Source organism: Camelus bactrianus, chromosome 13 (genome assembly GCF_048773025.1).
Source record: "Camelus bactrianus isolate YW-2024 breed Bactrian camel chromosome 13, ASM4877302v1, whole genome shotgun sequence".
NCBI classification, from domain to species: domain Eukaryota; kingdom Metazoa; phylum Chordata; class Mammalia; order Artiodactyla; family Camelidae; genus Camelus; species Camelus bactrianus.
Window position 1 is genome coordinate 12,355,041 of NC_133551.1, and position 25,666 is coordinate 12,380,706.

The following is a 25,666-nucleotide window of genomic DNA, read 5'->3' on the forward strand; positions in this document are numbered from 1 at the left end:
TTTAGTTTATTATTTTTATACTTTTCTTAGACTAGTAAGTTTTTTTCAATGACTGAATTCTTTTGTAATTATAGAAAAACACATACACAACAAGAAAGTACTTTTTGTTTGAAAAACAGAAATCATTTATTTTAAGAAAAATTTTCTGCTAGGTATTGGGTATTGAAATCATTTTTCATTCAGTTTTTTTAGATGAGTACTTACTAATCAGTTAACATTATCCAAATTCTGCCATAAACATGGTCATTGTACACAGATATGTTCTCTTAATCAGGTAGGCTGCCTACAAAATGTGGCCACAATGAGGGATTTTTCTTGTCCCCTTGATTTGGACAGAAGCCAGGGGCAGCTGATGAAGTTTCAGGGTCAATAAAGGGGTTTGATTCTAGTGAGGAAGCAGGAGACAAAGATCCGGGACAACAGCAGGTTGGAACTGGGAAGAATTATTTGTCCATTTGTAATTAACATGAAATATTTCAGAATTAACTGCATGGTGTGTGTATATATGCTGACTCTAATTTATACCCATAGGGTAGTTAATAGAATGTGAATGGATGAAATCTAGAATAAAATATCTTAATATAATGTGATTTTGTAGAGGAAGCATTTTGTTTTGAATTAACAAAAAAAATTAGTTTGTTAACTGGCATGAGAGTCTTGGGCAGTAATGAAGTCAGCAGGGCTTAAAGCACATGATGGGTTATGAGAATTGGACAGGTCCCAATGCCCTAACCTGAACAGGACAGAAGGTCGGGCACCCCGGGGCTCCTGCCAGCTCTGCAGCTCCCGGGTTTGCTCCTGGTGCCCTGCTACTCCCGGCTCCAGAGAGGACACACACCCTGTCAGATCTTCAGTCCCAGAGGACACGCCAGCTGCCCACGGCATCCACCACGGACTGGGCTGCTGCTTCACAGAGAAGAACTCCCTGCAGGGTGCAGACTGGCTGTTTGTGTTCTTGCCCGTGGCTCCCTCAGCATAGACACACTAGCAGAATTAACCTAAGCCTGAGGAGGCCAAGGGACACCACCTGAAACTGTCTCATCAGTCTCGCTTCCTTCAGCTCTTCCCCTGTATTCTTGAAGAGAAGTGTCTTCTATTTTTCTTTCCATTTGTAATGAGTTCCTGCAACCGTCTGCAACACTGAAGACTTTCCTTCATAAACACATCTGTGAGGACTACGTAACACCCAGCTCACAGGCGAGGGAGCACTCATGAGGAGGACTACACACACAGATCTGAGGGAAAGGGAGAAGGAACACAGAACTGTCTAGAGCAGCTCGCTTGTTCCTGCACCAAAGCATGTGCAAAAGAATGGTTGTAATGCAGCCTTCCTGCAGAATGGATGAGAAACTACGTGCACAGGCCTTGGACTCCTCCAGTAATTTAACAATTATGTATTAATTTTCAAGTATGGGAGAGGCCTTTCACTTGAGCCCTTATCTTGAAATGTATATAATTTTATTCCACACGTGACAACTTGTAAGTGAACATCAGAGTTGGTGAAGATTCCTCTTCCTCTGCTTTAATTGTCCTTTCTCTCACTCGCACTCCCTTCCTTTCCCTAAACCATGGTCACTTCCTGTCACCAAGTCCTGTTTTCTGTTTCCTGTTTGTATACTTGCCACGTGCCTTGGGAGACTTGATGAGGCAGCGCTCACCACAGCCCCCTCACCCCATTTACCAGGCCACCCAGACCTTCGGTGTGCTCAGGGCCTTCCTCTGCTGATACCCAAGGGCCTTTGGGGGCTGGACCAGTGGTGGAATTTATTCCAGTGGCTTTGGTCAGGGAAATGGCAACTCAGCATCAGCTCGCAGCCCTCAGGAAAGCAGAGCTATGCCTGTAGATTCCACAGTCTGTCAGTCTGTGGGCATCATGTTCAGTGAGAAATCAATCCTCATGTGAAAAGCATAGTTTTATCTTAAGAGACGCTCCTTGACCAGATTGAGGAATTATGGTGGACATGAAAGATTTGCAAGTGATGGGCTTTTTCTTCATTCTTTTAATTCATATCCTTGTGCTGTGAGTCACAGATGGTGGTGGCTTCCTTGCTGGGTAAGTTTTGTGGGAGGGAAACGTGAGGAACCCAGAGAACACAGAGTGGCCAGTCCCTCAGATTGGACGGCGGTGGGTTCAGGTGGGTGTGCCTGAACGTTCTACCCTTGAGCACTAGTTCCTAAAACTGTGTCCCTTAGCTTGGGACCCCTGGGCAGCAGTTAAAATGATAAGGAAACGGGAATTGGGGGCCCTGCTGTGTGGCAGCTTATGTGTTTCTTTACCTGTATTGACAGAAACCCCAGTGTTTGTGTGGTGAGTTTTGTGGTGGGAGCTAAGTACACAGTGTGGAAGATCATCCAGTAGATGAGATCCTGAGATGGCAGGAAAGACAACGGTAAATAGGTCATTTCAAGTTCAAAGTTATGTAACAAATCATATATTATGATGGCAACTTGGGACAATAGGCAGCACGGCGGTGGGACACCTCATCCAGGCCCAGGACATCAGCAAACAGGAGACTGGAGGAACAGATACTAACACATAATGGGTAGCAAGTGAGGAAGCCGGGGTGCATAGGGGAGCCTGTGTTCTGTGTGCCAACTCCCAGAGTCAGATTTATGTGCAGTTGTGGAATTACAAGCATTTGATTCTAACCACAGGGGTCTTAACCCCTAGACAACTAAGAAGAATTCCTAAAACGTTCAGTTGAATTTGAAGAGTAATTTCCTTTTGAAAACATCATCTGTATGAATGTGGGGTTAGTGTTTAGGGACCATGTTAGCCAACATCCCAGGAGACGTCAGCTCATGGGTACCAGGTTATCTTGTATTTTCTGGAGATTCATGATAATATGTGCATATATGTATTTTTTAAAAGGTCAGTACTACAACTACACACACTTTCTGCATCTTTATTTTTCACTGAGGATAGACACAACTTGGAGATTTCCCCATGTTAGCACAAATAGAGCTCCTCTTTCATTTCAGTGAGTGCAGAGTGGTCTTTTGTAGGAGTGTCTGAGGACTGACCTCCCCAGTATGTGACAGGCCATGAAAGTTGTTTCTAGTCTTGTGGAATTTCAACAGTCTTGCAACAAACAGACTACTACATATGCCATTTTCCATTTGGGTCAATAAATCTGTGAAATGAATTCCCAAATGCTGTCTTGCTGGATCAACAGTATTTGCATTTAAAAGCTGGATGTACATTTACACCGTGGGCATTCTCCCTGGCGGAGATCAGACACTGCCGGTTTCCTGGAACCCTTGCCTGCCAGTGTCCTGGCCACCCAGGTCTTTCTGGCCCATCTGAGAGGTGACACAGGAACTTCCTAGTTTTACTTTGCACATTTTTCAGAGTCAGTGAAGTTAAACACTTTTATTCTCTTCATATATTTTTGCTGATTTTAAAAAATGTGGATTTTGCTCTCTCCTCACTGAGTCTTCAGGGACTGCTATAGTTTAAAAAGGTGACCTCCATGCTGGTATCACCGACGGTGAACATAATTCCTCTTACTGTTTGTTGTTTTGCTTTTCTGAAAACTTTTCTCTAATTCATCATCTTTCCACTTTTTTCCTATTTCTTCAAATTAACTAATTCAATCCATTTTTTCGTTCTTTTTGACATCAGGCCCTGGTAATCACTTTGGTAACTCTTTGGTAATCATTTTTTATGTTTAAACTTTCCTTGAACAAAACTACCATGACACATATTTTTTAAATGAGCTACACTGTTACTCTATTCAAACATAAGAAATCTTCCAAAATATACTTAAGAGGAGTTCTCAGACCTTTTAAGAGCCTCACTGAGCATTTTCAGCCCCAAACCAGCTGCTTTATAAGGCCCGGGTAGCACTGCAACTAAGGTGATGCTCGCCGCATCAAGGGCCTCTGACATCTTGAAGGGGTAATTGTTTTTGGTTGTTTCAATGTCTTCTTTTAGTTTACTTATTTCACTAGTTAACGCCTCAGAATTCTTTTTAAATCCGTCTCTAAGTAGTTCTTCTTGTGTCTGTGAAAAGGAGAGAATCCCCTTTAGAAAACACCCAGGCGTCAGCGTTGTGTGTCTAACAGCTGCGGCAGCTAAGCACGTGTGTCTGTTTCTCTGTCCTCGAGATGCTGTCTTACATTTGGCCAATATTTGCAAACGTTTGGACCTGGGCAGCGTTTACAGCTTCCCATGGTCCCTCAGCACCATGTCACTGGGCGAGGAGGGGTGGGCCCAGGTCAGGCCTGAGAACTGTCTCAGTCATGTGCTCCAGGCCTAAGAATGCACTTCGGGAGGGAATGTAGGTGAATTGCAGTTACTTCCTATTGCCCAGGGGTAAGACGACCACACATATGTCACAGATAATGGCAACTGCTGACTCTCTTTAGAACACTGGCCACCAAGGTCCAGTTTGGGGCAAAGAATGCATTGACTCAAGCTGTGTAACATGAGTCAGGTGGACCTGGAAACGAAGGCTGCAAATTGTAGAGCTTTCAGCCTCCAGCCCTTCCTACAAGGCACAATCTGGTACTTTCAGGGGCAGGTCTATTTCATGCCTCTGATGGTTATACTGAAAGTCCTAAGAACCACAGGACTGAAGTCCTGCTCACTTGGGGGCAAGTGAGACCCTATGGTCACCACAAATAGCAGCCTAGGAACCCAGGTCATGTTATTTGGACCCTGTGAACCCTAACACTACAGGAAGTGCTGAGTCTTACAGACATAAGCCTCCTGCTTGGCCCACATCACTTTGATGTTACAATGAATCAAATGTCTTTGGATTTCACTGTGGGATCTGACTTTAGGTAGAATTTCTGCTCCTTTCTTCCTGAGGAGCTGGGGTGTCATCCATCAGGTGCCACCCAGGCCCCTCCAGACCTACCTTCAGCTTGTGCTCCAGGACCCTCTCCTGCTGTCTCAGAAGGTCTTCTCTCTCTCTATCCATCTTCTCTTCCAGCTGTGCTAGGTTCTCCTTGAGGCTTTGCTCCTGCATTGCCAGTTTTTGCTCTTCCTCATTCTGTTTCTCCTTTAGTAATTCTTGCTTCCTCTCAGCTGCCTGCTTCTTGGCACGTTCGACTGTTTCATAACAATTTTCAAGAGGGAAGAAATAACAGTTATGCCGAGCTTTACCCTCCTGAGCTCAGCCACTAAAGTGACTTTAAATTGGCAGGAGGGAATCTGAACATGCCTTCTATCCCCATCAGGAAAACACGTTTTAGCATGGGATGGAAAGGCACTGATCAGACGTACATGCAACCCAACCTCCCAGAGTTGTCTTCAGACATATCAGAGAGCTCCCACAGAAGGAAAAAAAGTCCCTGGTTTCAGGAAGTGTTTGCCGTCACACCAGTCAAAGAGCTGCACAGGAAGCACCTTCCCATCTGTGGGCTCATCCCTGCCCTGTACCTGCCACAGCCTTCTCCCCATCAGTGAGGGCTTTGTCTGCCTGCAGGATGGCTTCCTCCACTCCTGCTTGGGACTGCAGGAAGCTCTGCAGGACCTCGTTTGCCTGAGGAAACAGCAAGAAGCAAGGATTTGCCAGGCAACCAAGAACAAATCTGTTGCTGGGGAAACGTCTGTTCAGTAAAACTACAGATTGGAACCTGTGAAATCTTCATCTTTCAAAGGATCCCACAGTGTTACAGATGTCAGGATCATGTGCAGCTCTGCAACCAACCATCCTCCATTGTCTGCAACCACAGCACCTGCCCATCGTTTTCCTTCTTTTTTGATTTTGTTTTTTGTTTTTGAATGATGCTCATCTACTCTTTCTTTATTATAATTTCACGTTTTTTACATCAACTTGTGACTTCTATCTCCTCTTCCAGGAAGCTTTCCTGAGCTCTCTTCTGAGCTCTGAATGGCTGCTAAGAACATGGAGCTGCCCCACCAGCTCTACCAGTTGAGGTCTGTGTGATCTCAGGCAACTTACATATTCATGCATCATTTTCTCAACTTGATAATGAGGATGACAGCGGTACCACATCATTGTTCTGATTCCTAAATTGATTGCCTAGTTGTCTAGGCAACTCAGCAAAGCAGAAGGACCCTGAGATCACCTCCTCTCACAGGCCAACCAAACCACAACTATTTGCAGAACAACCATCCATGAAAAAGACCAGAATCTATCAGAAAAAATCTCCTACAACTGAAGGCATGAAGAAGGAACCACAAGAATATAGGTAGGAGGGGGGTAGCTGCAGTGCAGACAGATTCCTTTCCCAGGTGGGTTATTCACAACTGGGAGAGATTCACAACCCCCAAGGGAGCGAGAGGCCCAAACCCCATGCTGGGGTCCCCAGCAAGAAGTCTGGCACCGGGAAGACATGGAGGGAAGGCCAGTGGGGCTCATTTTGGGAGTCCCAGAACGATTGTGAAAATAGAGAATACTCTTTGCTTGTATTTTGTTTTTGTTTTGATGGTAACAGGTTGTTAAACTTTTTTACTTACTTATTTAGTTTTGTTGGGGGGTAATTAAGTTTATTTATTTATTTAGCTTTCGAGGAGGTACTGGGGATCGAACTCAGGACCTTGTGAAGGCTAAGCATGTGCTCCACTGATTGAGCTCTATCCTCTTCCCCTTGAGCTGTATCCTTCCCCCAAGACTCTACCCTTAAAGGGTGCACATAGAACCTCACACAGGCCTGTAGCCAGGACCTGGGACCCAGGGCAGAAACGAGGAGCCTGGGGCAGACCTACGTGCTGATTCTGGAGAGTGTCCCAGAGAGGCAGAGGGCACCTGCAGGTCACCCTGGGGACAGGGACATTGGTGGCCCCCATTTTGGGAAGCTGCTTTTACCTTGACGTGGTGCTGGCAACCACCATTTTGGAATGTTCTTGCTAGCATTTTAGCCCCAAGACCCAGCACCACCCTGACCCAATGGTCTGAAGGTGACAGTGCTGGGACGCCCAAGGGCAGGCACCTAGTTCAGCATGGACACAGCTCCAGCCATCAGTAGACAGGCTGCCTTAGGACCTCCTGAGCCCACAGCCAACTCTACACAGGATCCTGAACAAGCTGCTCACATCAGCATACAGGCACTAGACCTGAAGACTCCAGGGCACTGTTCTCCATCCAGAGACCCCAGTTCCCAGACCACCCACTACTGGGAAGACACCAGCCACAACAAAGCCTCAGTCCTATACCCAGGAGACCCAGCCCCCCACTAGCAGGCCAGATTCTTTTGGACAACCAGCAGGTCTTGGGCTCTACCCAATGAGCAGGTCAACACAAGCTTCAAGACACCCCTAGACTCAGCAAACAAATGTGTCAGGAACAGGATCTAACCAACAGTGACCCAACACATGCTCTAGGACCCCTGAGTCCTGCAACCAGACCCCAGGACCTGGCTGTGTCCTTCACATTATCTGGCAGTAGCTCTGGGACCTGGCCTCACCCACCAGTGGCTGGTGAACATCCCAGGGTCTTCTGGACCCTTACTCCCCTCACCAGTAACCCAGCACTAAAGGCCCCCAGGGCTCCACAGTCAGCCTCCTGGTGACCTGGTCCCAAGCAGCAGATAGTGGCCTCTACACAAGTCAGCCACTTGAATCAACACAGTCCCTCTGACTCCAATCTGCTGTTCTTTTCCCACCCCCTTACTCCTCACCTTGACTCCTTTCCTGGGCACCAGCATATAGCCCTGTTCCAGCTTGTCCCTTGCTTCTAAGTAAAGCTTGTGTCCTCCAGGAGCAAAGAAAGTTCCTTTCAAACAATGTTCAGTCAAGGGCTCTGAAAGCTTCTGAAGCTCAGCCTGACAGTATTTGACAGAGGCCTCTTCATTCTGCACCAAGAATTCTTCCTTCTTTTTCTGGATGGTGCCCTGCCAGGAAAATGTGGGGAAATCCGATACAAAGAAGCTGTCAGAAAGGAAAGTCCAACTGCAGTCCTTTGGAAGAAGCAGTCTGACAGCATCAGGGTGCAGGAGACACAGAGTAATAGACATGGAGTCAGGAGACTAGTTCTATCCCCAGTTCTGACCAGCTCTCTGTGTGGCTTGTGGGAAGTCTCTGAACCCCTGTGGGCTCAGACTCCACACCTGTGAAATGATGGGGTTGGCATGTGTGATGTCCATGGTTCCCTTAACAGTAGTAGGACTAACAGCCATTCACCCACAACAGAAACGAAATTTTCATTATGAATGGAAGTAGAGTTTCTTCTGCAAACTTGGGAGCTATGGATAAAAACATGTACTTAGCAAGTCACTTGCCTATTAATGAATTAACTACACACTAACCAGAGTTCTGAACTCTTCATGGATTCTTTTTTCACTGAGGATTTGAGTGTGTGAAAATATAGGAATAGGTTTTTTTACATATACTGAAAAATTACAATTGAGCTGGCTTTGCTCTATGTGAAGTAAGATTTTTTAATTTGAAGGTTGGTCAAAGGTCAAACTTTCAGTAAATGTGCCTATGGAAAGGAGAATTGTGATCTCCAAGAGTTGTTCCCACTGCTGTCCACACTCTGCAGAGTCCCCGGACTTGTGACTATGATGAATATTGATCCCGTGTTTAAATTATGTTACATGGCACAGGTGACTCTATGAAATGGAGATTACCCGAGTGGACGTTACCTAATCACAGACCCTTTCAAAGGTGTTTTCTCCTGTTGGTAGCAGAAAAGGAAGTCAGAGAGATCAGAAAAAAGAGATGGATACAATGCACCATGGCTGGGTCAAAGACAGAGGGCTGTTCCCTGCAGCCTCCATGTGAGGACCAAGCCCATGTGAACCTCGTCTCCAGCCACAGTGCACTGAGAAGACTACCCACGTGCCCTGGGCTGGGAGCTGATCTGAAGGAACGGAAGCCACTAAATGTGTGTTGGCTTACGCTGCTAAGCAGAGGGTAATTCATGTTTCACAGTCAAAAATAAAAAGCCCAACTTTTAGAAAAAGATGGACTGTAGCCCACATAGGCTTGTCAGTCATAAGAATCTAAACTCACTTTATGATGAGTAGCACACGAACCATGGGGACAAAGAGGGAGTCTGGGATCATTCCAGAAGAACAGACTCAGGAAGGAGACCTTCTAAGGTACGTTACCACAAGCTTCTTCTGGAACTCCCGCTTGTCATCCTTGAAGGAGTGCTCCATGAAGACTGCGATGGCTTCCCTCTCGCAGGCCGCGTGCACCTCCAGCAGCCCCTGCAGCGTGTCCATGGGGAGGGTCACGCGCTGGGCCATCTGCTCGCTGTAGTGGGCGGCTGCCTTCTCCACGGCCACTGAGTTCTCACGCTCTGCCAGAGTCATCACTGCGTTCTCCAAACAAGGAACTGCCCCACTGTTGATGGTGTCCACATAGGCCACTACCAGTGTCCCCAGCCCTGAGGGACACAAGATATTTCGGGCAGCAGAGACAGTTCTTACCTGTTTGTTTGTTTGGGTTTTTTTAGCTTTAGAGATCAGCATTCTAAAAATCACTAGGCTTTGACAGAATTTATTTTTCCTCCTCTTTCTTCTCATCTTCATCTTGTCTTCAGCTTGGTCTCCTCCTCTTTTGTCTTCCATGAACCCTCTTCTTTATAACATCACTGTGTATCCCGCTCAATCCATCTTATGATTCTCAAATGCATCACATTAAAATATTAGGTGAATAATCTTGAACAACTTGTTCAAGTGTCTCCAACAACACTTTTCCCAGTGTAATAAAATAAAAAGGACTAATTACACACATACATAAGGTACATAGTTTGTGGGCAGTACTTGTAATGGAAGTGTGGTCCCCATGTAAAAGTGTCATCAGGAATTTCAGGACAGTGGCAGAAATACGAAACCATGTGGGCCCACCTCAGAACAGGTCCCCGTGTGACTGCCCAGGGAAACGCGCATGAAGCAAGCACCAGACCTGTCACTGACTTTACGTTTGTCTCTCACTCAGTGAGTCTACACGGTTCATGACCTGGTATTTGTTTTCTCATTCATGCAAATTCACAGAATGGCTTGCATATCTTCACTACAAACACTTATCCCATCAGACGCCTCATCAAATTGCGTTTTTCCTTTCTTAACAGGAGTCTGTCTTTATAATATTAGTGTAATAGTATTATGAGATTTGATAGGCTTCAACAACCCTTACATAGGAAAATTTTAACGAAGAATCTTGCATTTCAGTGTGTGGCATGAACATCTGCTTTCCCACATTACATACAGAAGGAAACACAATTGCTGACAAACCCAGAGAGCGCTCACAGCTCCATCACACACTGACCCACAGAGGGAGAGGCCGCAACGAGAGACTCACCTCCCCCAGTGACCGTGATCCCCTCTCCTAGGGTCTTGGCTTTTGCGTGGGTGAAGACATAGGAACAGAAATCCTGGCACTGCATCTGAAAACTCTCATCCAGTTGGTCATCTGGCACGTCCTCAATATGGACTAGTAGTTTTCTGGCAGTGACAGGCCGGTCAAAGACAAAGCACTTCCATTTTGGAAAGAAACTCCTGATCTTCTCTCTGGGCATGTTGGAATGTTGGACTTGGGGATCCTTGCCTGCAGAAGTGGAGAAAGAGCAAACACTGAAGAAACAGCCTTCAGGTCAGGGGGTGAGGACTTTCCTTTCCAGGGAGCTTTGCATCCCTGTGGCTCCCCTGCCTGTAAATCTCCTTTTATTGAATCATGCAAATCGACCTTATGCTAATCTACCCTGGGCATGGAAACCTCCCTCCTTGTTTCTAATTTTGTTTTGGTTTTGGCACAGAGCTAAGAGTGTAGGAAGTGCTTCTGAACAAGAAGGAGAGGATCTGTTCCAAATGAAGAAAATTATGATTATTTTCCTCAGCTCTTGCATGATGCGCAGCGGATCAACTCGTTATTAGATGTTACTTCAATGGTACATTAATCCACAAACTTGTCAGAAATATTTTTCTGACACGAGAGTCCACACGACAGAGAGGAAATGTGGGCGGTAAAGTGACATCATGGTCAGAATACTTATGACCTTGCTGGGAAGATCACACGTGGAGAGCAAACAATACTCACGACAGTAAATGAACAGCCTTGTAAGATCAGAGTCAAAAAATACACATTCTATAAATATATTTGGAAATGGCTTTAGCCTACACCATCTCATGTTGAGACTAGCTTACGTGAAGCTTGGACCTCAGCAGTGCTCTGCATCCTTTTATATGGGAGGTGACAGTATCATACAGAGCATCTCTGGGCAAACGACAGCAGTTCAACAATTATTTATTGAAAGGATGAATAAATGATTAAATAAACCAAATGCATTTTGTTTTTAGGTACATCATTATCCTCTCTACTAAATATAAGTTGAGTAATTAATTTATTATATCACGTGTCAGGCAAGGCTCTCAAATGAATCATGATGTTATGAGAAAGAGGAAATGAGGCATCGGATAGTCTTTCTGAAAGAAAATGGCTGTGCTTTATTTCTGAAATCTTCAGTGTGCAAACAGCCTGTGTATTAGGTTTGTGGCTATCTGGGCAAACAATGTACGGGGTGAAGTGTATTTCAAAGATTAGTTCTTGAGTTTCCCTTGTGATTCTGTGTTTACCAATTTCCATAATTTTGAGCTATTTTGCTCAGGAAAGGAGATGCACTTCATATGTAACATAAGTGTGTGAGCCTTGCTTTTTCATGGCATGAAATTTCCTGAAATCATTTGGTCTAGAAATCACTGGATTCTAAATTTCCTCTGTGAACTTAAACTCTGACCACTGGGGTTTTTCCACAAGAGTAATGACTGGCACCACGACACCTGTCATTCACCCAGGACAAGTCCAATCTCAAATAAATACTGACATCACATGCTGGGTGGCAGGGCTATGCGAACCCCACGACCTCCTGGCCCTCCCAGTAGCCTGGCCATGCTCTGATACCTGGAATCAACCTCAAGGCATTCTCCAGGTACTCATCTTCAGTGATGGGGCATCCATCTAACTCCAGCTCCAGTGTGAAATCCCGTACAGTCCAAATGAAGTCTGGAAAGAATCTCACAAAATCGGCTGAGTCCTCTCCATCATCAGAGCTGCACAGGGATTTTGTCCTGATCAGATTTGTGAGTTCGGTCACGTAGCTGGGATCCTAGCTAAGGAATGAGAGGTGCCCCACAACACAATTTCCAGGTCACCCACCAAAGCAAGTTTTATCAGCATTCCTCTCTGCCCCATTTCCCCCTCTCCTCAGCCATGAGAACGAAGTCACAGGAAAGGAGAAGCAGCCTCAGCGACCATTCCCACTGACTCAGTGAACTGGACCCGGGGCTTCCGGTCCGGGAAGGATACTGCAGCTGCTCCAGGGCCTGGTGGTTGATGGTGCTCATGCTGTTGTAGACAAAGCAGCTGCTCAGAAGCACGGCCAGGGCGAAAGTCCACAAGTCACTCTTAGAGTCACCCTAGAAAGCAGTGGGGAGTCCACACCTCATTCTCTCATTGACTTGCTCATTTTCTATGTCAGCTGTCCCATAACTCAACAGGACGGCAAATGACATAAACTTCAAAATAATGCTAAATCCAAACCTTTCCTGTGATGACGTGTTCCCCTCTCAGGGCCTCAGTCGCATTAGCTTTTGGCAGAACAGAATGACATTGTGAATTTGTGTCACGTGTTTAATACACTGCCTGACACATAATCTAAGCAATAAGGGGGCAATGATGCTTTTGCAAACTTCTCTTGATTATAGGCTGTATTAGGGACACAAATGCCACTTAACTAAATTCATCAGCTGTTCATTGTCTGTCTAGAAAACACCAGATACTGCATTTGCTTGTGTGGCTATAAAGCTCCACAGGACAGTCCCTAGCACCAGTGACATGGCTTTCTAGAGGGGCCGATACATGTGCGACCATATAAATGCATCCAAGATGATAAACTGCCTGGAGTGGATCCACATGTTCTCATGTGAAGGACAAAGACGGAATGAAAAAAATAAAATAAAATAAAGACCAAAGAAAAGTACTCTGAATTCAGAGCCAGAAGTGCTTATGTCTGTCAGGGTCGTGATGGCATTCAGCTGAAAATAGCTGGGCTTTAAAGAACTGATGGGATGTGGGTGTGTGGAGAGAAAGGGCCGGTACAGATGGAAGGACCAAGAGAAGTGAATCAGTACTGCCAGGAACTGTGATCCCACAGAAGAATCACAGGGCTATTTTATTCGACTGAAGTGGTGCTCATGGCGGTGCTAGGAGATGGTGAGGCTGAAACCAAGATGAGGGCAAGTCCTGAGTGGCCATGTAAGGGAGTCAGGTACTATCACGACAGGTAGTGAGGGCAGCCGGTGTTCCTCTGCTATCAGTTTACAATTTGCTATGTTCTGGTTCCTTGACAAATGCAGTGAGATAAGAAGTGGGTTGTGCAAACTATGGACTATTAGGAACTGTCGATCATCTTCGGTTGACACCGAGGTGATTGTTGAATACTTTAAACATGAATGTTTAAATTCAGAATCTCTGAATTCACACCACAGCTCTTTTCTGCAGTAATGAAAGCCAAAGACTCATGGCCACCACTTTTCACACAGACTCAGACTAAGAAAAAGGGGAAAAGATGACTGCAAGCAGCACTATAACCCAACGTATCTACCATTACCCCATGTCAGGTGCTTTTGGGGGGCCGAGCACACTGTTTACAGACGTCATTGAAGAATCCCTCTTCACAGCCCAGCCGCTTGGACTAAAATCTTCACGAATGACCTTGATGAGGCTGAAACTTTGCTGGAGATAATTGAAAGGGCGTATTTCACTGAAACCCTGTTTTCATGATTCCCGCCTCTAACCCAATCAACCACACACCTTGACCTTTAGAATTCCTTAATCGCATGGGTTACACCTTCCACCAGGCCATGTACCCAAACCTGAGCAGCAGGGGTAGGTTCTCACTTTCGGTACCCATGGTTCCCTGTACTGATAACTCTGTATTATTTCTTATCTCCCCAACGAAGCCCTGGGCCCAGACCTCACTCACGGCAATGTCTGTGGCACTGAACACAAAGCCCTGGAATTCTGATGCCCAGTAAGTCTTTGCTAACTTGTCTCTTTCACCCCAGTGTGAAAAGTAAGATCTCTCACTAATACTCAAAGTATTGAACTTATTAACGAATAAATTCAAGGAAGGAAAATTTAGCCTCATTATTCATCATTGGGTTTGCAGTATATAGGAATGTGTCATCAAATTTGAATTGAGATGGGAAATTAACACATAAGTAGAAGGGGAGGGTAGACCTCAGTGGCAGAGTATGTGCTTAACTGAGGGGGGCCTGGGGTCGAGATCTCTAGTACCTCCGTTCAAAGGGAAAAAAACTACCCTCCTCCCTCCAAAACTTAAAATTAAAATAAGTTAAAATTTAAGTGGGCTATCAAGAGCAAAGAAGATTTTCTGCTTTACCTTCTCCACATCACCCAGGCCCTCGGTGTCCAGAAGGACCAGGGCGTGGCTCTCCTTGGAGGGGTGGGGCACGCACCACATCCAGATGCCCTTCGTTTCAGACCTCACCGTGGAGCCCAGAGAGAAACCTGCGAAGGAAGAGAAGAAAGCAGGGCGCAGTGACAGCAGACGGTCCGGGCTGAGCTCGGGTTACCTTGGCTACCCTTGTCTGCACGTGAGAGCCTGCCTGAAAGGAAGATTCTTCCAATTCATGAAGAATAGCAAATCCTACCTCTGTACCTCTTCAGAACCATCTCAAGAAACACTTCTTGTCACCTATTCACCTCCTACCATTATCGGCTCAAACTGTGTCACATTCTAGGATTAATGTAAACTTTATTAACCCTTCTATTTTTATCTGATACTGAAAAGCTCCCTTCCTCCACTTTCTGACGGAGATGAACCAGTGAGAAGTAGCAGCAGGAGACCAGAAGTCAGGCATGTGTGACCTAAGCTTCCACGTGGGTGACCCACAGCGTCCCAGCGCCTCTGCTCCTGTTTCTTGGTTACATATCCTTAGATTTAGCACCACGCAGTAGCTCTGGTCCTTGGCACATTCTGGAACCCACTCACTGCCTGTCCTCTCAGGCTGCAGGAGTTACAATGGCTGCCTGGCTGTTGCTCTTGCCACTCCCTGGGCGCCTCCACCTTCTTCACTGGTTCACTCTGCCCTGCTGGTGCTCGTGTAGCTGTCCCACCAGTGAGCATCCTCAGTTTCCCTTTAAGTGGATCATCGGTGCCCTGCCAGCACCTGGACCAGTATGCAAGCTTTGCTAGATTTTTTCTTCCCCTTTATCCTTGGATTTTCCTCCTTTCTGCTCTCCTCCTCTAAAGTGGTGAGTTATTTGTTCATTGACTCAGGATATAACAGAAGGGAAAGCAGAAAAGACCTGTCACATTTTCTCATCCCTTTTACAAAGGCTTAAACCCACAGGGGGAGATGCAAAGTGTATGCCTGAGAAGCTGCAGTTAATATGTCTTGTCCAAGATTTATAGCATCTGTCACATGCCAACGCCACCTTCACCTGAGAACAGAAATGGATGTGATGACACACAGAGGGCAGCACGGTTCCGCATGGCTCAGGCCCTTCAGTTTCCACATGCGGTGTGCTCTGCACGGAGGGGATATAACACCTGAGATGATATGTACTATTCTTCATCATAATCGTACTTGACTGCTTGCTGATTAATGCAGAGCAATCTGACCTTCCCCAGGAGAAAAGATAAAGTGTACCTGGCACTCATCAATGTCAGTAAGACAGGTAAGGACCAGACAGAAGTCATCACAAGGAGACAGTGTTGACCTAGTTCTCCTCACCCTCTTTGATTGGGCACAATGTGTGTGTTCGTGTGTGTGTGTGTGTGTGTGTGTTGCTCTTCCTGTGATACGACTGGTGTGGTGGGTCACAGTTCAGGTGTTTTAAAACAAAACTAGTGTAGGGATTTCCTCTGTAAGGGAAATCACTTCCTTATTGCTTGATATTAACTTGAGTAGAATTAAAAAGGAGATTGTTGAAACTCCTTGAATGGTATCTTTTTCTTAGAGTTCTCAAAACTTGAATCCCTCAAAAAAAAAAAAAAAAATGTTCAGCCTGGCAAGGAAAACTCCTTGATTTATGGTCAAGGGTTCCTCTAAAACAAAGACAAGGATTCTGTGTTTTGTTTGAAACCAATGAGAGATTGCAAGGCAAGAAGGAGAGAAAAGAAAGGAAAAAAATAAGAGAGTGAGAGAGAAATACAGAGAGAGTCTGAGACAGGCAATGAGACATTCCTGAGATCCTTCAAGTTTAGTGAACTGACGTCCTACCACCTAATCCTGTGATCCACTGAGCCAGAGGAGGACATTAGGAAAGAAATGGTGAGTGGTTTTCTCAGACAAAAATGCTCATTAGCACACAGGCACATTGTCCCAGTAATCGGTAAGAACCAACTAGGCAACTTGGTAGGAAAAAAACCCCAATTTCTTGAGATAGGAAATGTAAATCACAAATCCATCTGTGGATAGGTGCTCAACTTTAATTGTATTGAGCCAAATAACATGCAACTATACACACACCACATCAGCAAGCGGTAAAAGTGTTTTTACCAAGGTTTCATGAGGATGTGAAGAATTCTAAATTACTTCTGATAAGCATACACATTGAACAGAAAGCTTAAAAGGTTGTTCGATACCATCTAGGAAGGCTGAAGACAGAAAGACTGCTTGACTCAGCAAGTCCACTTCTGGGCACATCACACAAGGAAGCTGTGCACATGGGCACCAGGACACAGAGACAAGAACTCTCACGATGGCACCATTTATAAAGCAGCGGAGCTGCATGTGATAACAACGTCCATCAGCACCAGTGGGTGAATACACCGTGGTGCCCTCTGACAACTGCATGCTCTTCAATCAGTGAAAATAATTATAGATACATATGATGAACTACATCGACTTTGTAAACATCTTAGCAAGACTATGAAGCAAGATCCTAATTAATACCAGCTTGCAACTCCCTATACGAAGTCCAAGCTGTGTTTTAGAAACATATACATAGATTGTAAACTCATGTTTACACAGGAAGCATGAAAGAATGCAGCACAAAAATGAAAGGATCACTTAGCTCTAGTGAGGATGTGAGGCACATGCATGGGCTTTCGGGGGTTGGTGATGTTTTATTTCTTGACTGAACAGTGACTGAACAGATTATCAACTTTATTATATATATAAAAATATATATACTTATGCCCTCTTCTGTATGTGTTCTAGTTCACATATTAGAAAATACTACATAGAGAAAGAAAAAGAGTGTAGTTTATGGAAGTTTTCCTGTGAAATAAAGCCAAAAGAAGGGGTAGTAGCCCCACTGAGATATGGGATCCAGGGATTTTGCTGTCTGTTCTTCCTTCTATTCCTTTAAAAAAAATAGGACATATTGGACACTGTTTGTGTGCGGCTTGAAATAACCCTGTGGTTTAGGACAAAAGTGATGAAGGAGAAAAAAAGAGAATAATGATTGTAGATGAGCCCCTGAGCAGATGGCAGTGGATGGGATCAGGACTAAGGAGGTGGATGGTTTGACAGGTGTGGGAATTCCCTGTTACTAGACAAAAGAGTAAATTTCATTTCCTTTGGTGGTGAGAGTTTGAAGTCCCCTTCAGTGTGAGGGGTTAGGCTCTTCCTGAGCAGGACCCTGGAGCAGAATGCTCAGCACCTGCATTATCCCTGCTTCCAAGCACACAGCCCTGAGCAGCCCTGAGCAGCACTCACCATGGTTCTGTCCCACCAGGCGGTTCATCAAGTAGGACTTTCCCGTCCGATATGGCCCTACAATGGCCACCACCACCACAGGCTGAGATATCTGCTCGAGAATCTTCAGTGCATTTGGATTTACTGTCATCTGGCTGTTCTGTCTTTTCACCAGACAGATGGGATTCATCATGCTGGGTCCAGATGCCATGGGAAGCTGTAACCGAGAGCAACAACTCAGTAGAACACAGCTTCTCTCTCATGGTCACACAAGGCTTGTGCACATCTGCTTTTTCCTTGTGGAACTTATATCAATTTTCTATGTTTTGTATGTTTTCAAATGATAACTATTAGTCTACTGTGTCAAGGCCAGATACAGATACCTTACATGCATTCTCTTTGTGATCCTCAGATGAACCTTAGAACAAACGTCGACATGATGCACACAGAGAATAGAATGAGAAAATAAGGCCCTGATGATGGAGACTTGAGGTTTCTGAGGTTTTTTTTTTTTTATGAGACAAGCATAGGTAATCAGGTTTACTTACTTAATTTTTATAAGAGGTACTGGGGATTGAACCCAGGACCTTGTGCAAGCTAAGCCTGCACTCTACCACTCAAGCTATACACTCCCCCCGATGGAGCCTTGAGAACACTAACATTTTGTGGGTAAGTAGAGGCAGAAAGGGGCTTGAAGGAGCTGACGAGTGACCAGAGAATTCAGGAGTTCCAGAATGATTTGGTCCCTCAGTATCTGGATAAGTGTTTATGCAGGAACTTCCGTGTGTTGGATGCTGTTCTAGGTTCTTACTAACAAACAGTGAACAAAATGGATACAAATCCCTGCCTCCTGGAGCTCCACCTAACAGAGGAGACAGATACTGTAGGAAGTTGAGGAGCAAAACACTAATTGTCTATTAAATGATGGTGAATGCTCTGAAGGAAACAAGTAAGGCATGGGACAGAAAGTGTGGGAGCTAGAGTTTACATAGAGGGTATTCAGGGAAGGCCTCAGCCATAAAGGGAAAAGGAATGTGATTGGGGACCTTGGTGAGGACACATGCAGTGGATCGCTGGGAGCAGGTATGGGCTGCAGGAGGCATGATTGTGAGAGAAAGAAGGAAAGACGGAGAATCCGGCTCTCCCTCAAACACATCAGGACAGAGCTCTGTGCTACCTACACAAAGTCATGCATGCAATCATTAACTTACTGACCGAAATGACAGCACATTTCTGATGGTTTAGGCTGATAGGGGAGAGAGGCAAGCAACTGGGGTGTCTGCCTAGATCTGCCAGAGTCTCACATCTGGGCCAGGATCTACTTTAAATGATTCCAGCACGATGATCTGGTGTTTCATGTTACCCAGAGCGAGCAGTCAGAGAGCTCTGACTGTCCCTTTAGTTTCTTAGAGACAATACAAAGCAACAGCCACACCTCCTTATATTTTAGTAGCTGTGTGACCACCAGAAAGATTCATTTCTCTGGGCCTCAGGTTTTCCTTCTGTAAAATGGCAGCACTAAAAGTAAATATGGTTCATTAGGGTCATTAGGGGATTAAACACCCCAGAATGTTCATACTGCTCTTAAAAATCATGCTGGTACCTAGTAAACCCTGAATAAGTACTCTTTTAAAATTGAGTATTCGGAATGCCGAAGGCAGTGTGGGTCACTTCTGAATGAAGGCGGAGTACTGGCTGTGTCCTGAGGGAGTGGCAGTTCCCTCCCTGGGTGCAAGCAAGTGGGAGTTCACATGCCATGAGGACCATGAGCAGGCCTGGGAGGCCCGGCTGTAACAGCTGAGAGGGACGGCACCGAGGGAGAGAGAGTCAGGTGGGAGACCTCAGAGCTGCCCGGGGATGTCCGAGCACCGGGTCTGCAGTCTGGCTGCCAGGGATCAAACCCAAGGGTTCAAGTCACTTACTGTCTGTTGGGACCTTGACAAAGGAACTTAACAATGTAAGCCTCAATTTTCTTATCAATATCGTACAGAAAACAGGAATTCTTGCCTGATTCGCTACTGCACAACTGGTATAACATGTAGGTTCTCAGAAATTTTAAAAAACATTTCCTGCATTAATGTATTCTTTCAACAGCAAGTAAGTTAGACAATGTGTTAGGCTGTGTCAGTGCATTCTGTGAGCTGTCAGTTGCCAAGAAACATAAGGTATATACAATCTTTTTGTTAGAAAAAAACATGAATTTGTTTAACAGAATTCCTCTCTATAATTTCTCTTTCTTCTATAGTGGATTGGAAGAAGAGATGGGGACTACAATGATGTTTTACTGCTGTGTTATGTGAAAATTAATAAAGGGAAATCTCACTCCAATGGAGGCCAGAATGGGGTGATCTCATGTGGTACCACTGGAGCTCAGTTACAGGAAGGCTTGTCAATGGCAGACCCCCAGGGAAGAATCATCAACAGGAAAGCCACCAAGGCCAGTTCCCAGAAGGAGCACGTGTGCATTGCATCTCCTCAAAGAACTGTCCACCCCGACACCTCAGCCAGTGAGAACAGGTCATCATCTTGTTTTCCTCCGATGGACTTTCTTTGAAAACAATCTTTCCCAACTCTCTCCTTTTTCTCTATAAGATAAGGTTCCTCATCTTTGTTTCTTGGATTTGCTTATGGCATGTGCTAGACCTTGCTTGTACCAAATTGCAATTCCTCTGCTATGCTTGAACAAACCCACTTTTACTTGAAAAATAACTGTTTAATTTTTAAGGTGAATAAGCAAGAGGAATTGTGGAAATCACTTCTTAGATTGAACATTGATAAAGCTTTGTATAGAGGCAATGAGTTTACAAAGATTTTCTTTTTAATTCAGACTATACTGAGGTGCCAAAACCAAGAAGCATTTTAGCTTTGAAACTAAATAAGTAGAATCGTGCTAAGAGATGGCAGAAGATGATCAACAGCTTGCAAAGTTGATTCCTGAGAGTTGTCTGGAGTGGTGGTTAAAAATACCACATGCCCTGTGTTTTCAGCAAGTACAAAGTTATCCTGATGCAGATCACATGTGGGCTACTCAGTAAAGCAATGCATGATAAACAAGGATGCTTAGGCTTACAGTTACCATGAATAGTTTTTTAGTGAGAGTCCGATTTAATTACTGCACATAATCCAGCTCTGTCGTGTTTGGAATAGCAAATGTTAATACAAAACTAATCCAGGGTCGGTCTTTCAGGATGTAAGTTGTCTACATGTCAAGGACCATCTTTTCTCTGCTTCTCCAATGCCAGAGGGGCAGGGACAAGACCTGTCTGAGGTGGGGAGGAGGGCCAGGAGGGAGGGACCTGACCTGGGAGGGACCCCATCCAGCGCCTCTGGGAAGAGTCTGGTGGAGGGCCCTCAGTCCTAAAAAAGACTTCCATCCCCTTTCCTCAGATGAGGTAGGAAGCATTCTTCCTTCTCACATGCACAGCTCTTTCCTGCAGCCCCTCACTGCGGACACACCTGGCAGCCGCCCTGCATCCACAGGGAGCCACTGAGCCGGCCCAGCCCTACGCCAGACCAGCCGCTCTCCCTCCCGCGGAGCTGGCGCCTGAGCCTCCCCGCCTGCAGCGCGGGGTCTGCGCTGGGGGAGTTCTTGCTATGTTTGTTGCTAGTTAATGGCAACGTGCAAGGAAGGTCAAGTTTAGGAACAAACTCACGTGGCGCTGGCGATACACCGCGGATCACGTTCTTAGCTGCCCTGGGCGCAGGAGAAGCTCCTCTGGCGTTTGGCTCCTCTACAAACGGATTCTTCTCTTTTAAAGATGAAAGGTAGGCTGGGTGTTAAAGCCATTCATCCAGTGATGAGTCAGGTTGACCAGAAAGGAAAGCGAAAGGACATGGCCTTTTCTGGGAAGGACAAAGATTGGGTAATCTTTCTTTCTTTTCTTCCTTCCTTCCTTCCTTTCTTCTTTCTTTCTTTCTTTCTCTTTCTTTCTTTCTTTCTTTCTTTCTTTCTTTCTTTCTTTCTTTCTTTCTTTCTTTCTTTTCTTTCTTTCTCTCCTTTCTTTCTTTCTTTCCTTTCTCTCCCTCTCTCTTTCTCTCTCCTGCTTTCTCTTGCTTTCTCTTTCTCTTCCTTCCTTCCTCCCTCCCTCCCTATGCAGGCAGGAAATTGGATGAAGTCAGGGAAAGACACGCTTCACACCTGGCTGAACAAACCCACGTCTGTCCCCCCTCCATAGGTGTCTTAAGTGTCCTTGACCCCATGGTGAACATGGGACAAAGAACAGTGGGACAAGAGAGTACAACAGCCTGTCAGGGATGATTTGTGATGAAAGGGGTATAGTAATTTTTCTTTGATTTCAGAAATATTTTATGTGCTCATTATCTTTCTCTTTCTTTTTTAAAAAAAAATTTTTTTGTTAACTGAGTGATTTTTCTTCATTAGCAGTACATGTGTGTATAAAATCTTTGATTTTATAGCCCAGACATATTCATTATTATTTTGTCATACTATTTTTTCCTTGTCTTTGACTAGGGTGCATCCAGATTTGGTGGTTGAAGGGTGACTGAGATTCCTTCTGCCTTGCTGTGTATGCTTTAAGGTGTTGTACTTACCCAACACATAAAAGCTTGACATCTGCCATTATGGCACCAGATTCCTTTGCCTGAGGACCTGCGAGCCAACACACTGAGACAGTGAGGTTTGCAGCAGAGAAAGGGTTTATTTGAGAGGCAAGCAAGCAAGGAGGCAGGAGAACGAGTCTCAGCTGTGCCCCCCCAGAAGGGGAGTTGCTTGGGATATTGATGGGACACAGAAGCAGGGTGGCCTTAGGCTTTGAGAAAAAGTTGTTGGAAGTGAGGAAAAGGTGAGCTCATTGGTGTCTCAGCAGGCCTACCAGAGTTCCATGTTTCCTAATGGGACACATGTGCAAGTTCATGGGGAGTTGGTATGAAACAAGCAGGCTGTGATATACATAGGTCATCCATGGGACAAGCAAGTCTGTTCTGCTCAGAGTCTGATCAGCCATATTGGTTCCAGTGTTTTCAGTCACTTTGGTTGTATTACAAGAAGAGGGCTTAAAACAAAATAAAAAAGAAAGCTGTCCCTTTCTTTGCTTTTCTGTAAGATGAGCTCAAGATTTGTTAGTCACCAGTTTCTGTTACAGGTTTTTAACCATCAGGGATGTGGTTTCATCACCACATCTGTGTGTCAGAAGGTAGGAAGGGAGAGGAAGGCAGATGGGCTACAGTCGCAAAGATCCACGGCCAAGACTCTCCCAGAGCACGTGCTCTGGTGCACGTTCTGTCCGCAGACTTGCTCAGCTGCACGAGCAGCTAGGTGAGTATCGTCCTTAGCCAGACGGCCACAAGCTCACTTTGTAAAATACACTGATACAATATTTGAGCTGCAAAGCATATTATAACTAGAAGTATATGCAGCACAGTCAGGGACAGATTTTTCTAGAATCCTGAATGTAAACTTGGCATATTTAAGATTTGAACCCAAGCTGGGAAAATGACCACAGCCCTATAATTCCTGAGCCATCATGACTGATTTAGGGAGAGATGTGGCACATGACCCAAGACCAAACAAAGTTAATCCTTTCTCAGTTACATGGATACAAGGGATTTGTCTCCCTCCCGTTCTCTCTCTGTCTTTCCTTTTTCTCCAGGTCTTGGTCTTGTTTGGCTCTCAAGCTCTCTTCTCTTCTGTTTCTGTTAACTTTTCATTGTTGACAATGAGGATGTGAAGATGTGTTTTGAGATGAAGACTGTAAGGGCACTTAGATATGTTTGGCTTTAAAACATGATAGATATTTATTTACAGAGGGGGAAATTAATTTGTCTTACTTTCAGCTTTCATTTTCTGTAATTGCTTCAAGAAAAATACTTAACAAAATTGTATTCCATAAGTCTTAATTCTCAAAAGTATAATATTGGAAAAGGATGAATGATTGAAATGAGTTCCTAACCTGAAGGCCGTCAGTGAGGCTGATTTACCTGAAATTAAGTGTTTTCATTGTCTGTTACTTTAACTCCAGAAAAAGTGGTCTAGCATCTTATTTTAGACATTGTGCTTATTAGTCACCTAGTGCACTCAGCTTGGTGTCTGGTGAGAATCCTGCCAGAAAGAGCCTCATTTTCCCATCCTGCTACTCAGAGTTTAGTGAAGGAACACAGCTGGGGATGCAGCAGCGTTGTCAGCAGCTCACACTTGAAGCATTTTCAGTTCAGAAATCTGAGTGCAGTCATTCAGGTAAGGAAAATGTGGATACAAAGGAATATTGGCCCTCTGGGGATAAGATTCATAAGCTTGGGGGCTCTAGGCTTGGAGAGAGTGGCCAGTGGGACAAAATGTTTGCCAAAACAAGACAAAACTGAAGCACCTTGTACATTGCTGAGCACAGAAATCAACAAGGTCAAAGAACAGGCACTCAGAAATGAACACAATGTAAGGCAACAGAGCTGGAGTGCTGATCTAGCTGTAATAAACATGTCACCCTGCTCACAAGCCAGAGTGCAGTGTATCACCTGAGGAGACTCAGCCATAGTGTGTCTGGGACATGACATAAAGGGAATACTGAAATAACAGTCTTCTGCGTCTGTCTCGGGGTGCTAAAGACAGATGTGTATTTATACCTCCTTTACACATTCGCAGCACTTGTCAGGGAGGGTCCATTTTAAGGAACTTTGAGGAATGTTCAATTTATCACTTGGGTGTCAGGGCTCACTGTAGGACTGATGGTGCTCAAGGTAAACTTGCTTTAGAACCCATTTATAAAGGGGAGATGTTATTGCTGGTTTAATGTTTCCTTTTACTAAGAGATGACAGTTTACCTGATCAGAGTTCACAGACTAATATTGCTGGATGGGGGTGGGGAGAAGGTGTCCATTAGAGCTACACTGAAAGGGAAACCAGGATCTAATGCAAAATGAAAGTTCCAAGTGCCTCTGCACTCATCCACTGCAGTGGGTCTCATTCAGTGTGGTCGGCTTTCTTGGATTTAATTTGTTTTGATCTACACATACCGCATGGGGGGGGTGTTTAACTTCTCACTCACCTCCACTAGTTTTTAACAATATGGGAGCCTAACAGTCATAGTACAATTATAGGTGTATAATGCAAATCTTAAACTACATGACCAGCTCACCTAATTCCTGCCTGAGAGGTGGTGTAGCTGTCTGTCAGTCAACCTCTCTGTTTTGTCTTGGTTCTTGCTTGGTGAAGGGAGCAGAAATTGCAGCCATGACCTGACAAGGATCTACCCTGTTTAGGCACAAACTTCCTCTCCTTCAAAGTATTCCCAACACTTCCATATACTCAGCTGAATTCTGCTATTTTGTGCCTTTTGGGTCTGTCCAGTTCCTGATAATGATAAAAAAAAAACCAAGGAAAGTCCTACTTGATAAAGCAGCCAAACTTGGAGGAAAACTTATACATTTCTCTTTAAAACTATGGCTTTTCAGTTAGCTTGCTGTCTGTGCTGGTAAAGACCATAGCAGTATGTCAACATATCCCTCCCAAGATGAGCTTTTTCCCCAATTCTTAGGGATGAGTTTGGCCACTTCCACAACACAGAATGAGCCCACAGTTGTGGGACATGCATTCCACTGGTTCTACCACAAATCACATGATTCAACACTTGCTTTCCCAGCAGAGCTTTGGAACACATTGTTATAGAGGCAACTGAGAGGTCAGTTTGACCATGACTTCTGTGAGGATGGGGTACCATTGTTCTGGATAAGGTAAATAACTTAAACCCGTAGTCATGATAGTGTTCTGTGCACCCAGTAGGCATAATACATGGGATTGGAGGCCAATGGCAGAATGACTAGTAGTCCCACTCAGTATCACTCGTGGTGACTTCTCTAAGGGAATTTATACTTCCTGAACTTGAAAACCTTGGCTTGTGGTTCCAGAGATCCTGGTTCCTAGAGAGAGAATGTTTCCACCAGGGGACGGACTAAGGGGCCAGTAAGCTACAGCCATGCTGCTGCCTGTTCTCTCTGGGCATCTTGTGCCAATAGAGCAGGCACAGGAATGATTCAGCATCCTTGGAGTTGTCATGATAATTGACTGTGATCATCATGAAGAGGTAGGATTACTGTCACATGATGGGGGCAGGGAGGAATATTT

General features: G+C 45.0%; 1 protein-coding gene across 1 annotated transcript; it reads right to left on the bottom strand.

The window, feature by feature from the left end:
* LOC105075646 (guanylate-binding protein 7) lies at nucleotides 1-25,110 on the bottom strand. The gene is made up of 11 exons (XM_010963533.3): nucleotides 21,246-25,110; nucleotides 17,614-17,809; nucleotides 14,325-14,452; nucleotides 12,227-12,336; nucleotides 11,822-12,018; nucleotides 10,226-10,471; nucleotides 9,028-9,308; nucleotides 7,594-7,806; nucleotides 5,390-5,492; nucleotides 4,866-5,059; nucleotides 1-4,006 (listed from the first exon to the last, which is right to left on the bottom strand). The coding sequence occupies exons 2-11, from the start codon at nucleotides 17,801-17,803 to the stop codon at nucleotides 3,767-3,769; spliced, it is 1,902 nt and encodes a 633-aa protein (XP_010961835.2). The 5' UTR covers nucleotides 17,804-17,809; nucleotides 21,246-25,110; the 3' UTR covers nucleotides 1-3,766.
* Nucleotides 25,111-25,666: the final 556 nt, after the last annotated feature.